Source organism: Mustelus asterias, chromosome 10 (genome assembly GCF_964213995.1).
Source record: "Mustelus asterias chromosome 10, sMusAst1.hap1.1, whole genome shotgun sequence".
NCBI lineage: Eukaryota > Metazoa > Chordata > Chondrichthyes > Carcharhiniformes > Triakidae > Mustelus > Mustelus asterias.
Genome location: NC_135810.1, coordinates 66,562,259 through 66,577,787, shown reverse-complemented (window position 1 = coordinate 66,577,787; position 15,529 = coordinate 66,562,259). Strand labels below are relative to the sequence as shown.

The window sequence follows — 15,529 nt, the reverse complement described above, 5'->3', positions numbered from 1 at the left end:
AACTTTAGTAAACTCTTGTTTAGTGCCTATTCTTTCCACAGAACCATAGAAAATTACAGCTCAGAAACAGGCCTTTTGGCCCTTCTTGTCTGTGCCGAACCATTTTTTGCCTAGTCCCACTGACCTGCACTTGGACCATATCCCTCCACACCCCTCTCATCCATGAACCCACCCAAGTTTTTCTTAAATGTTAAAAGTGACCCCGCATTTACCACTTTATCCGGCAGCTTATTCCACATTCCCACCACTCTCTGCGTGAAGAAGCCCCCCCTAATATTCCCTTTAAACTTTTCTCCTTTCACCCTTAACCCATGCCCTCTGGTCTTTTTCTCCCCTAGCCTCAGCGGAAAAAGCCTGCTTGCATTCACTCTATCTATACCCATCAAAATCTTATACACCTCTATCAAATCTCCCCTCAATCTTCTACGCTTTCCTATAAAGTATCCTGAGATGTTCTGCTGCTTTAGAGACACAAGGTAATAGAATGCTATTTTTATCAATGTTTTTACATTTTCAATTCTCAGAGAGTTTTATGAACCATTTTGATCTGTATGTTGTTTTATGATGAATTAAAAACTGGTCCAAAATTGTTTTTTCTAATTAACATCTTTTGTTTCACAGTCTTGCTGTCCAGAAACAACACTATCTAAAGGAGAAAAGTGAACAAACGGAGGCCTATAAGAAAGCACTGGATTTGCAGGTAAATAATTAAGAATTATGTACATTCATATCTGGAGCAAAGTAAAAACTAGTCCAGACATTCTTAAAGGGGTGCAGGAGCAGTGGGACCTAGGTGCATATCTACATAGATCATTGAAGATGGCAGGAGAGGTTTATCTATTTACCTATCTCTGGACACATTATTATTGTTGCACAATTTCTTCAATTGCTTTAAAGCTTTTTATCAAGGTAGTCTTATTTGCTCTATTTAATAAGTCACAATATTTAAAAATGGAAAGAGCTTGATGACCTGAACCTGAAACACATTCTACCCAGTTTATATAAACATCCATCGCAAGCTAGATGGTTCAAACCCAATGACTCAGTTGATGTCAAAAGCTACTTCAACTGAATCTCCTCCAGTAACAAAGCACCCTTTTGTACTGATCGTGTCCTCCAATTAAAAACAAAATTCCCGGTTTGCCTCATTATTTGCTCTCCTCCCCCTACCATGCTGATGCCCCATCTTTTGTCTGGACTGATCAACTTGATTCTGTCACTAGGAGCCAAAAACAAAAAGTATTCCATGGCCAATATAGTCACAATATTAGCACAAAACATTACCAAAATATAACTTCAACAAAGACGTGATCAAACACAAGAGAAGAAACCAGTGCAGGAATGAGCTGACCTTTTATGATAACGAGAGATCAACTTATTTAGATACTTTTCGGACATTGTGGATATATCTGTGAAACATGGGGTGGAAGAAAGAGGAAAATGGGTTGGAAGTACAGACATGAGGGTTGGAATTTTCCTATTCTGAACTGGACAGGAATGGAAGCAGGTAGGAAAAACACAATGGTTACTGCCATTTCTGCTCTGCACCATTTTCCCGAGGGTGGGAAAGGAAGTGGGATCGAAACCTATTCAAATCTCATTTACATTGTGGCAGTCTCATGAAGAGCCCCTCTCTTGAAGGTTTCCTGATTTTCTGTGAGGCAGCCAGGGTTTAGCAGCCACTGGGCTTTACACCAGCTGCATGGAGGTGGTAAGAGTTTTGAAAGGTAAGCAATTATTTTAAGCACTTTCAATTGCTTAGATTGTTCTTGGTTTAAACTCTTGCTGGGATTTGCACCTGAGGTCAATTGTTTGTTCGAGGAATTTATGGGCTCTTGGATGCAATCCACTTTTTTATGTGTTTATAAATACTTAACAATGTTTATATAGCTGCTGGCAAGAATCATACTGTTTACCTCAGGGATTTATGACATCTTGATGCATTCCCCCCCTCGATCTGCCAACCTGCAGTGGTCATTGGCAATATGTGTCCACCTGGTCCTCTTGGAAGCAGAAGTCAGCAATTATTTGTCTTAAAAATCTGAACCTCTTGAAGCACTGTTGTTCTGTCATGTTGAGGAAACAGATCCTCTGTCTGTAGATCATGTGCAGTGAATATTGTCTCCATTGAGCTGGAGCTCCCTGTCTAGTCCCTTGGTTCCATGGAGGAGGATGTGGCTTTGGAGAAGGCAGCTGGTAATTGATGCGCGATTAAATCACTCGGGAGGCTAGATTGTACCCGGGAAATAAAGGCTTTTATTACTAACAAGAATGGAGCATACTATATACAATACAATCCCAGACTAAAGGGTCACCAGGCAGTGCAGTGACCTTTATACTTCTCCAGGTAGGCGGAGCCAACTGGAGTGTACCACAGAACAATATCAACAGGTAGAACAGCCCAACCCTAACCCCAACAGTGACAACAGTAACATATCTACAAATACCCATAGTGCTGACCATCTATGGTTCAGTACTCATAGTGGTAACCAACTATGGTTCACCACAGTAATATTGTTGTTGCTCTTGGTGCAGTTGGTGTTGTTGCTGTTGTTGTGGCTCCCAGTGCTGTTGCTGTTGCTATGGCTGATTCTGTTATTCCTAACAGAGGTCCATGCTATAGCTGTATAAGTTGTTCCTATGTTGCAATGAAGGCTGATGGCAGGGAAGTTCAACGCAAGAGTTTTGGATTTTGAATAAAATCCTGTGGAGATGAAATGACATCCAAAATGCTAGAAATCACGTTTAAAGCAATGAAATGAAGTTCTCAGAACAAGTCCTGTGAGCACAAGCCTTTCACATAGGCATTCCAGCAGCCATTACAGCAGCTATGCAGTTTTATTGTTTAAAGGCTTTTCAGCCTGTCTTTGCAGTGCTCTTGCCTCTTGACTCCAGTAGGTGCCACACAACTTGGGAAACCCAAGTGCTAGTTGTTGAAACAGAATCCTGAGTTAAAGTCATAACTTATCACTTGTTTGCATATTTAAATAACTAACTTGCGATGCCAAGGCATAGAATCATAGAAACCTTATAGTGCAGAAGGAGGCCATTCAGCCCATCTGACAGAGTATCCTACCCAGGCCCTCTCCCCCGCCCTATCCCCGTAACACTACACATTTACCATAGCTAATCTCCCTAACCTACAAATCTTGGGACATTAAAGGGCAATTTACTATGGCTAATACCAAACTGCACATCATTGGACTGTGGGAGGAAACAGAAGCACCCAGAGGAAACCCACGCACACACTGGGAGAATGTGCAAACTCCACACAGTCACCCAAGGCCAGAATTGAACCTGGGTCCCTGGCGCTGGGAGGCAACAGTGCTAACCACTGTGCCACCGTGCTGCCCACAGGGCTAGGGACAAAGTACTGGAAATTGGATTAGAATAGTTAAGTGGTTGTTTTTGACCAGTGCAGACATGATAGACCAAAGGGCCTTTTCTGTGCTGTCGACCTTTATGACCAACCCAACAGCTCCATAGGGTTTCTCACTGCCTTCCAAAGGCACTTGACAAAACCCAGAAATGGATTGGATCACGTCAGGTTTCCAACTCACTGGTACTTTTCGGCCTCACCTGTAACTAAACCCCTCTTCCCGCTGGCAGTTAAAATTTTGCCTGCCATGGTATTCATTACTTTGACCTAAACATGTTACCTCGATGATCATGGGTATTTGGCTGCAGTTAATATGACAAGAGACAATTCTTTATATATGTAATCATTAGCCCTTCTATATCTAGAGAAAATATAAACCACGGCAGTTGCCAGCATCTGTACCTGATTCCGTGGAGCCAATCTTTGGCAGCGCTGATTCAATTGGAAGGTCAGAAGAACAAAAACAAGAAGCTTACCACCTTTACAAAGAACAGATTCAGGCTGCAGCTGATCATAAGAGGAATGCCATTCTGAGGCAGCTGTATGAACAGAAAACTGAGTCAGAAATGCTGGAAAGAAACAGAAAAAGGTAAGTTAATATTCTAGTTCTAATCTTCTGTTATTTGGCTTGTTTTTAATAGATAAATATATGTGTTTATTTCTGTATGAACACTAACAAATTAACAAAGTTGGGACTAATAAGTGACAATTCTTCTGACCAGTTTGTATTTTTACTTATCAAATGAGCACTAGATTCAAAAACTATCTTTAAACTTGAAGTACAGATAAGCAGGTTTGCTTTTATTCCCTATCTATTGCTGCACTGTTTTTCTGTGCAGATTGATTGATTGAAGGTATATGTCCATATTATTTGGGGACATGGAGGAATTCAATCCTCTTCTCCCTCTCATACAATAATGTCTTGCTTATTCTCTTGAATGAAAACTGAGTGACATGGAGTTCATTATAGATATGCCCCTGGGAACTTTGATTGCCTAGTAAAGGGTATGAGGTAAGTGCTTTAACATAAATAATATCAGATTCTCTTTTTTTGCGGTCCACAAAGATGAGTAATGATGTTACCAGGAATTGCATGCTAATGGGTGTATAAGGGTATACCAATGAACTTAATCAATATAAAATCAGAGGTACCAACAAGGACAAGTCAAATTTTAATATAAATGTTTTGTTTCTGTTATTAAAAATAACACAAATCCAACTTCCTGTGGTTGTGAACAGTAAAGCTAGCTGCACTAGGATTAGGAAGGGGAAACGTCAGTGAGATTACCTACCAGTGTTTGAGCTAATAACTATAAGGATAGGATGACACTCAGTTATTTCCTTTTAGGAATAAGTCCAGCAAACTGTAATTGCCTGCAATGATGAGATCCTTGTGTCCTGCAGCATCTGCAGGAAAGGAAAGGAGACAAAGGGTTTGAAATGCCTTCAGGCTCATTTGACATAAAAATTTGGGTGAGTTGTTTAATGGATGGTTGAGCTGATGTGGCACCGTTTACACTTTCACCAAAAGTTTAAATGACCCTCAAGCAGTCAGCATTTATTGGAAACATAAAAATGAGAGGCACTCAGGCAGCAAGAGTCTACAAGAAAGATGGAATGCAGAAGAGAGAATTTGAAAAGTAATTATATGTCAAATAAGAGATAATAGATTGAGATGAGTAACGTATAATATTCATTGTTAACTTCAGGTGAGCACACATTGTGTTGGTTCAAGAAGAATAATCTGATGTAGCTGTTGTCTTGTATATTTACTTGTTGTAAAAGTAGTTTAACAATTCCTATGCAACCTCATTTCAATGCATTTTCTCAGTCTGTCTTCTGATAGATTGCTTAGGTTTTTGTGTAAATTACAGGTACATTAAATGAAACAGGAAACACTGGAAATACTCAGCAGGTTATGGCAGTGTCTGTGGATAGAAACAGAGTTAACAGTTGGAACTTCACAGATGTTGGCCGGAACTTTCCGGCTGTTCATGCTCCACCGCCACTGCAAGCGAGGATGGAGAATTTGGCGCTCAGCCAAATCTCTGTTCATTGCGGCAGGACCAGAGCATCCAGCTGGCGTGACTGACTGGTAAATTCTGGCCAAGGTATGTGATTTTTCCTCAGAGCTGGGAAAAGTTAGAGATGTAATAGGTTTTGAGCTTGGATGGGTGAACAAGGACAAAAGGAATATCTCTGATAGGGTGAAAGCTAGGTGAGATTGAACGACAGAATAATAGTTTTCCAGAGCCAAAGGAAGTGGTTTTGAGGCAAGAAAAGAAACAAACAAAAGGTGTGCCTTGAGCAGGTTAATGACCCGTCTGTTCCTCTCACACTCTCCCTGTTAATAGCCTCTTTGCTGCTCTCACACTCTCTTGCTGTTAATGGTCCCGCCCCTCTGCACTTAATGAGTTCCAGGGAGAGAAGTCCTGTGGAAAGGAGAAAGGAGGACAGAAGAAGTTTGTGTGTTTGTATGGTCTAGACCCAATCAATGGAGTCTGGTCTCCAGTCATCTTGGACCCCCTTGTCACTGAACCAAGGCCATTCTCCGTCAATCCCATGTGGATGTTCGTGCAGTGGTCACCTCACATTAAAAGAACTCATGCACAGACCTCATCCACCCTTTAAAATGAAATTGGGACCTGGAACAACTGCTGATCATGCATTGGACTCCTCAATCATCTGAGAACTCAGTTTTACTGTGGAAGCAAGTCATCCTAGATTCCGTGGGACTGCCGAGGAGAGAAGAAATAGCAGGTTCTGCTGACTGAAATAAAAAATGTAAAAGCAAATGAAGCAAAGTCTATGGTCTGAAATTGTTGAGCTCAATGTTAAGTCTAGAAGATTGTGAAGTACCTAATTGGAAGTTGAGATGCTGTGCCTCAAGTTTACATCAGATTGACTGGAACAGTGCAGAGGTCAAGGATAGAAATGTCAGAGCGAATGAATGACAGGGTCATTTCAGAGTCAAGCTTGCAAGCTGAACTGAGCATTCTGTGGAATTTCCGGCACTCTGTAGGGGGGACGGGGCCTAATCCCACCTGAGAGGTTGTCATCAGTGTGTTGAGTGGGCCACTGCGCATGCACCTGTCTCCCAGTAGAGGGATTGGTGCATGTGCACCAGCTCCCCCCCCATTGCTGGCCTCCCCAGCACCGCCTCGCTTCCTCCAATTGCCAACCTCGCCAACCATCCCCCTGATTTCCGACCCCCATATCTCCCCAATGGCTAGCCTCACCCCAATGGCCAGCCTGACACCCCTCCCCAATGTTCGGCCCCAACACCCCCATGGCCAGCCCTGATCACTTCCCTTCCACCCTCCCCCACTGATCACTGTGCAGAGTCTGCAGCTGTCCCCCAACATCACCACCGTTCGGCCTGCCCCTGGTTCCCTCCCTCCCCCCGCCCCAGAAGGCCCTCCCCTTGACTGCCCAGTGGGCAGTGCCAGGGTGTCAGTGGGCAGTGCCAGGGTGCCAGGCTGCCACTGCCCAAGGGGCATCCCCAATGACCCCGACCTCCCGGGCGGGCGGGTGGGGTGGGGGGGGGGGCCTCTGCCCCGACCAGCGAGGCCATCACGCCTGGTACCCGTTAATGGAGACCAGATTTAATCCCTGCTGATTGGAACCTCCCCCAGTAGGGTGGGAAACATTAGCGAGGCTGGACAATACCATCCCGGGCTCACTAATGACATGGAAATGGCGATTTAAATATTTCTGCATTTAAATGTTTCCCAGCGCGAGGCTGATTACGCCATAAAAAAATGACCCGGGAAAGCCACGACCGGTGTCCTGCTACAGCCAACCCGCTTACATTTCCCGGCAGCTACTCGAGCAGCACACTGGGCTGGGAAAATCACGCCCTTTATGTCAAATATTTAATTTTAGATAATAATGTTTGTCCTTGATTGCTCAGATTGTCATAAAATGGTTAAAATATTTTAATGTGAGTTTTGTAGTTGAGTGACTGAGAATGAGGCTTTCATGAGGAAAATGTACAAGTCCAATGAGAGGGAATACAACAGACAATCAACTTGAAAGCTGCCAAGAGTCCAATTCTGTGTATTCCTTGCATGTACTAGCAAAGTTCAGGAAAGTGACTCGAGCATGAATTTCTCTTCCATCTAAATATGAGAGAGAAAAGTAAGTAATACCTGCATTTATCAATCACCGTTCACCATGCCAGAACATTCCAAAGCACTTTACAACCATTGAAGTAATCACTGTTGTAATGTAGAAAAAAATAACAGGTTACTATCTGAAAAAAAGAGGTAATTATCTATGTAAAAATGTTACTTATTTTGTCTTGGGATTCACTGAGACAGAAAGGTTTGGTAAACATGAGATCTATGCAGGAGGTTAGGCATTTATCTGCAGCTATTTGACTAATGGTATTTAAATGTTTTCCACAGTTTAATAAGTGAACATAAAAAACGCTACGAAAATTTACAACGAATACATAAAACTTTAGAGGAAGCATGGAACGACAATGTAACAATGAAGCAACTGAAAGATTATGAAGAAAACCAATATACAAAGTAAGATAATGAAACTATCAGACCTAACAGATTATATTTTAAAGCAATCTGATCTCGTGCCCATAGTTGGTAATTCTACTGTCTATAGAATCAATATGGTGGTGATTCATTTAAAGAAGTGTTTCAAGCTTCAATCAGTGCATTCAATCAGTGCAGAATATCCCACCAATTTTAAAAGTTTGTCTATTCACTGCCACCACCACCTTTTCAAGGGAGATTAGAGATGGGCAATAAATGCTGGTCTTGCTAGTGACACCCATATCCCTTGAAAAAATTCATTTTAAATAATTATGAAAAACATTATAGGAAGAATGGAGAGAGTGCAGAAAAGCTTTTCAAGAATAGTTCCAAGGATGAGAGACTTCAGTTATGAGGATCGTTTGGAGAGATTGGGACTGTTCTCCTTGGAGAAAAGAAGGCTAAGAGGAGATGATAGAGATATTCAAATCATGAGGGGGCTGGACAGATCTGATAGGGAGTAACTGTTTCCACTCGTAAAAGGTTCAAGAATGAGAGGGCAATTGATTTAAAGTGATTTATTTAAAAATTCAGTCGTGGGACATGGGCGTCACTGGTTTGCCAGCATTTATTGCCCATCCCTAGTTGCCCTTGGAGGACAATTGAAAGTCAACCACATTGTTGTGGCTCTGAAGTCACATGTAGGTCAGACCAGGTAAGGACAGCAGATTTCCTTCCCTAAAGGACATTAGTGAACTAGATCGGTTTTTCCAACAATCAACAATGGTTTCATGGTCATCAGTAGATTCTTAATTCCAGGTTTTTAAAAGTTTAATTTAAATTCCACCATCTGCTGTGGCAGGATTCAAACCTGGGTCCCCAGAACATTAGCTGAGTTTCTGGATTAATATTCTAGCAAAAATATCACTGGTCATCAAAAGAAGCAAATGTGATGCAAGAAAAAAACTTTTTCACAGAGCGAGTGGTGGAATCAGGTTCAATTAGACATTCAAGAGAGCATTATTTGTGTGGGGGTACAGGGAAAAGACAGGGGAATGGCACTAAGTCATTTGCAGAGCTGGTATGGACACAATGGGAAAATGGCCCTTTTCTGTGCCATATATCTGCGATTCTGTGATTTGTATTCTCACATCCCATGATTGTAGAGTGCTGGCCTTTACTTGCACTTGTCTATAGACTTTCTCTGAAGTTTTGCACTGCAACTTGCTGTTGGAACGTGTCCAACAATTGAGTGGGACATTACTCTTCTGGTTCCATTCTTAACCAGTCATAACCAGCCATATGCTGACACTTGATAACATATGAAAACAACATCAGTTTTTACATGTATGCTGATGATACTAAGCTTTGTCTCACCACCATCTCTCTCGACTGTTGCTAAATTATCAGACTGCTTGTCTCACATCCAGTACAGGATGAGCAGATGAGCACACACTTAATCTTGGAAAGATGGAAGCCATTGTCTTCAGTTCTTATTACATTCTGCATATCCTAGTTATCGGCTCCATCTGTTTATCTAGGACCGAACCAGACTGTTTGAAAATTGATGTCCTGTTTGATCCCAAGAAGAGCGAGGGAAAATTTACCCCGGAACGTCCAACAACCATTCCTGTCCTTGTTCTACCCACGTCTCCGTAATGGCCACAACATCGTAGTCCCAAGTACCAATCCACGCCCCAAGTTCATCTACCTTGTTCCGGATGCTCCTTGCATTGAAGTAGACACACTTCAACCCACCTTCCTGTCTACCAGTACCCACCCTTGACCCTGATACCTTCCCCAATACCTCACCACCCTCACTGACTTCTGGACTACAACTCCCTTTCCCACTCCCCTGACAAATTAGTTTAAACCGAATGACCGAAAGGAGTTCTGCAAAGAGAGTTTCCCACAGCTTGGTATAAACGCTACAAACTGCATGACCACACCATAGATGGACAGAGGAAAAACAATAACAGAAACCGTTAAATGGATGAGTGATACTTGGGTAAGATTAGGATGTTAATCTTTTGAGGGCAGTTTTTAAAATTCTTTCACAGGATGTCACTGGCTAGGCCAGCAGCTCTGCTCATCCCGAATTGTCCTTGAGAAAGTTGAAATAAAGGCATCTTTTAGGAAACTGTGACAATAGGTGATATAAGCTAAGGGGAGGAGCCTATAATCTCTTACCACCTGCCCTAAATGGCCTTTTAGTACATGACCAATTTTTTTTTCCATTGGAACATAGGAATTAGGAACAGAAATAGGCAAATTCAGCCCTTTGAGTCTGCTCTGCCATTCAATCAGACCATGGCTGATCTCTCCCTGGTCTCAAATCCACCTCCCTGCCTATTCGCCATATCCCTCTTTCCCTTTCTGTATTAGAAATATATCTATCTCCCTCTTGAAACCATTCAACGATTCAAACTCCACCGCGCTATGGGGCAGCGAGTTCCACAAATTCACCACACTTTGCGAGAAGTAATTCCTCCTCATTTCAGTTTTAAATCTACCGCCTCACAACATATAACTGTGACCTCTTGTTCTAATTGCCTCATAAGGGGAAACATTTGGTCTACATTTACTTTATCAATCCCTTTTAAAATTTTATATACCTCAAACAAAACCCCTCTAATCATTCTAAACTCCAGTAATTGACAGTAATGACATTTCACTTGGAAAAATGTCTGCTTTTGTGACTAAGAGCAGCAGCTTATCAGCCGGCGCAGAGGCAGCTTTGGAGGAAGGAGAGAGGACTATCCCTGAAAGATGCACCTGCGCTCCTCTACCTGACACATTCCTGCCTCTGAGCGATCTTGCTGGAGACAGGGGTCAAACTGACATTGGCTCCCTGTCCAGCTGCAGCAGGTTAGCCAATTAGTAACAATTGTGAGCCCGCTTGGGGGAGTTGGGGGGCAATTGATGATGCCAGCAGGATTTTCCTTGTGCCAGATGGGCCCCACTCTGAGGTTGAAGCCTGTGGCTGGTGCTCAGAGGTGACCCCCCCCCCCACCCCCCCCCCCACCTCCCAGGGGCAGCAAGCCAGTGGACTAGACACCTCTTTGAAATCCCTCCAGCCCCCTGCTGTAGAGATCAGAGGGCCGCAACTGCAACTACAGGACATCCTTATTTATCGGCACTGGGTAAACATGCAATATTCTCCTAAGCATTTTTTGGATGTTGTGAAAGAGTACAAGCCAATGAAACAACTGGTACTGCCCAATGCATGAACTACAATAACAGCAGCCAAGCATTTGCCACTTGGGCACATGCCCTACATTGTTCACAATGTCTTTTTCTAAATGGAGGTCGGTCACCAGTGGAGTGCCCCAAGGATCTGTTCTGGGACCCTTGCTGTTTGTCATTTTCATAAATGACCTGGATGAGGAGGTGGAGGGATGGGTTGGTGGGTTTGCCGACGACACAAGGGTTGGTGGGGTTGTGGATGGTCTGGAGGGATGTCAGAAGTTACAGAGGGACATAGATAGGATGCAAGACTGGGCGGAGAAGTGGCAGATGGACTTCAACCCAGATAAATGCATTGTGGTCCATTTTGGCAGGTCAAATGGGATGAAGGAGTACAATATAAAGGGAAAGACTCTTAGTACGGTAGAGGATCAGAAGGACCTTGGGGTCCGGGTCCACAGGACTCTAAAATCGGCCCCGCAGGTGGAGGAGGTGGTTAAGAAGGCGTATGGTGTGCTGGCCTTTATCAATCGAGGGATTGAGTTTAGGAGTCCGGGGATAATGATGCAGCTATATAAGACCCTCGTCAGACCCCACTTGGAGTACTGTGCTCAGTTCTGGTCGCCTCATTACAGGAAGGATGTGGAAAAGATTGAAAGGATGCAGAGGAGATTTACAAGGATGTTGCCTGGATTGAGTGACATGCCTTATGAGGATAGGCTGAGGGAGCTCGGTCTTTTCTCCTTGGAGAGACGTAGGATGAGAGGAGACCTAATTGAGGTACATAAGATGTTGAGAGACATAGATCGGGTGGACTCTCAGAGGCTTTTTCCCAGGGTGGAAATGGCTGCTACGCGAGGACACGGGTTTAAGGTGCTGGGGGGTAGGTACTGGGGAAATGTTAGGGGGAAGTTTTTCACACAGAGGGTGGTGGGCGAGTGGAATCGGCTGCCGTCAGTGGTGGTGGAGGCAAACTCAATAGGGTCTTTTAAGAGACTCCTGGATGAGTACATGGGACTTAATAGAATGGAGGGTTATAGATAGGCCTAAAAGGTAGGGATATGTTCGGCACAACTTGTGGGGCCGAAGGGCCTGTTTTGTGCTGTAGTTTTCTATGTTTCTATTTTTCTATGTTTCTGAACATATACCCATATCATCCTTAAGAATAATTCCATCTCTGTAATGTCACTTGATATCAACCCTGCCTCAACTCATTTTTTTTAACCCTCAACAATATCTTTGCTACCTCTAGAATTGACTATTCCAATGCATTGTTGGTTGGCCTTCCACATTTAACCCTTGGTAAACCTAAGGTTATCTAAAACTCGTATGTTCCTATGAAGTCCTTTCACCCATTGTTTCGTTGGCTTCCCGTTAAACAGTGCTTTGATTTTTACATTTTCATCCTTAAATTCCCTCCATGGCCCACTCCTCCTTATCTCTCTAATCTCCTTCTCAAACTCTCAGATCTCTGCAATCCTCTAATTTTGGTCTCTTGAGCATGTCCCAGATTGTAATTGCTGCTCCATTTATGTCTAAGCCTCGGCTGTCTCTTTCCGAGCTTTGGAAATTTTTTTTCCCTAAGCCCCTCTGCCTTACTATCTTGTCTTCTTTACAATGCTCTTTAAAACCTACCTCTTTGAGCAAGTTATTGGCCATCTGGCCTAATATAGCCTTATCTGACTTAGTGTCAAATTTTGGTCTATAATGCTCCTTGAGACATTTTACATTAAAAGTGAAATATATCTGCCAGTCTTTTATGTTGTGACTAGAAAGCCATTTTGGCATTGTGCCCTATAAAAGGGATCGGGATCCCATTTGAATAGGGAAGCAATTGTCTAAGGTGAGGTACTTCTGTCTAACTCCTGAGTATCTACAGAATTGCCCCCCACCATTCCACTCCCAATCATTCACACATCCCCAAGGCTCCACTTTTGACACCCCTGACCATCCCAACTGACCTGACCCAACTACCTCTCCCAACCACCCTAATCCCAACAACCCAACTAACCAACCCCCAACTGAACCAATCAAGCCCCCAACCTGCCTACCACTCTTGATCTGACCATACCTACCCACCTGCCACCCTGCTGACCTACCTACTTGTCACTCATCTACCACGCTACCCACCTGCCACCCCACCTGCCTACCACTTTGATCATCTGCCGCCCCACCCTCCTGCCACCTTACCCACATGGCACCCAACATACCTGCTACCATCCACCTGCCACCTCACCAACCTACTCATTTATCTACTTAACTCATTTCCCCTACCCACCTTTCCATTTATCTCACTCACCTACCTATCCTTTAACCCTACCCATTCACTTATTCATACACTCACCATTCACCCATTTAGTAGCATTCATACGTTCATCCAGTCACCAACATCCACACTGGACATTTAAACTCACCATATGCTATCTAGTACCGTAAAAAATGGGCATGCCCTGTCTTTCCTGTGATGCTAAAGTGCTGTGATGAAGCTATTTGAGGGATGCTGCAATCCACACATCTGGATAAGCCAGGCTGAGAATACCCAACAAGAAATGTGAGGGACGTCGGAGCTTGGAGAAGTTTGAGGGTAGTGGCAATCTGATGGTGATCTGAGCCATATTTTCTATAGTTCACTGGCCTTCTTGGATCAGAGGTATGGATTGACTGGAGTTGTAATATTGCTGGATGGTTATCCGACAAGTATTGCTCCTAGCATGTTCCAAATGATGTATCGAACTGACTTCCCAACCCTCACTATCGACCCCCTCACACTACCCTATCCCAATGAGCAGTGTTTGGACAGCTGGCCAATCTCCACCTTGTGCCAGGGCCCTAAGCATGTCAGAGCACCCTATTTGGCAGATGAGAAGAGCCCACCATGATGGCCCTGAGACTGCCCGGTGGTAGGTCCTAGGGAAGGAACAGAGGGAACAGTGTAGTAAGCCATTCTCCCCATCATTTCTAGGTGCCATTCTGTTTCACCTGCATTCGAGGGCTCAAATCTTTCCCTAAATTTCTAATCAAAAGATGTAATTTCCTAATAGTAAATTTGGAAGGATTAAAAATTGTAAACTTCTTACATATCATGGGTCATTAATATTAGCAGAACAAAATTGTGTAAAATTTTAAATTGGAATTTTTAAAAAGTGATTCATTTAGAGGGATGGTTGACTTGATATTCTGTATTTTAGGAACCTAGAATTGTTCATTAAGCCAAAGCCAATGCTAACTATTTTTAATTTGCTTCACAGGGCTGGAGGACGTTTTCTACTTGATCAATGTAATAAATACCGCCGTTGCTTTCAGTGTAAACGACGTTTATCAAACTGTGGGCAGACAAATATTTGGAGCAATTCATTCATTACAACTGGAACAAATTAATGAATTAACTTACCCATAATAACAATGGACAGTCAAATCCCATCAAAATCATGGAAATTCCTATATTTCTCAGCAACTGAATTAATGATGTAAACTGGCTAAGCATATTTCCCTTGGATTACAGTGGAGCTGCTGTTTGCAAGGGAGTATATGTTGCACTGTTAATCACGTTTTCTTTAATCAAGTAGCTTTTCCGCCATTTTAGAATAAATCCATATTGCAACACAGGCACTTCTGCAATCATTTGTACCCTCAAGCACATTGAGGCAAACTAGACCTAAAAAGATTTTGCTTTGGGATCGTCAGATGTGAAGTAAGGATTTGGATTTATTCATTTTTTAATATAGGGCAGCTTTAGTCTTCTGTAGCATCCGATCTGTGTTGAAACGACTTGGAGCTGCCACTGAAATCTGAATGGAGGCTATTTGGGCTAACTCGGATTCATATGAATTTTCATGTTAGTTCTGACAAATCCAATCTTTATATCTGAAAATAATATACTCTCCAAATGTAGCAGTTTTACTTAGAAAATAAAATTGGCTGAGGTCAAACTTGTATTTTGTAGTAAATCTTGGATTGGTTTGGCTCAGTTAGTAAATGGGAGAGTGAATTCATTCTATACCTAATTATGGACACTAAAAATATGACTGGTGCTTGGCATTCCATAACCAACTTCCATCTGAGCTTTTTTTAATGTAAAAACTTTATGCGGATCAGCTGAAATACATAACTTAATAAAAGGTTAAAAAATTAAAGAAATATAGGTTAGCTATTTATAAGAACCATAGATGACATAAATAAAGGTAAGCAAAACTAAGCTGTGCACTTTATAGATACTATAGATCTGCAATTTGTTTGGGTGGAATTCAATAAGGGCTGCACAAGTGGGAGATGAGGCAAGGGGATGGTAGAATCATATTAGGATATGCTGTTACAGAAGCCTGATGCCGGGACGTCGGGGACACATTATGTTGGAGGCAGAATTGTAACAAGGTGACGATGCTGCTAAGAAGCAGTGGGAAGTCAATTGTGCTTGATTACCAGGTATTTACATACATCTGACAGAGATTTTATGTTACCTTTGGAATTGAAC

At 42.7% G+C, this 15,529-nt stretch overlaps 1 protein-coding gene across 1 annotated transcript in view; it reads left to right on the top strand.

Moving 5' to 3' along the window:
• LOC144499451 (coiled-coil domain-containing protein 81-like) overlaps positions 1–14,436 on the top strand; it is a 91,021-nt gene extending 76,585 nt beyond the window's left edge. Inside the window, exons 12-15 of the mRNA XM_078221437.1 lie at positions 622–700; positions 3,745–3,968; positions 7,789–7,914; positions 14,307–14,436. Coding sequence (XP_078077563.1) covers positions 622–700; positions 3,745–3,968; positions 7,789–7,914; positions 14,307–14,436 — 559 coding nt within the window. The remainder of the gene's footprint in view (positions 1–621; positions 701–3,744; positions 3,969–7,788; positions 7,915–14,306) is intronic.
• Positions 14,437–15,529: the final 1,093 nt, after the last annotated feature.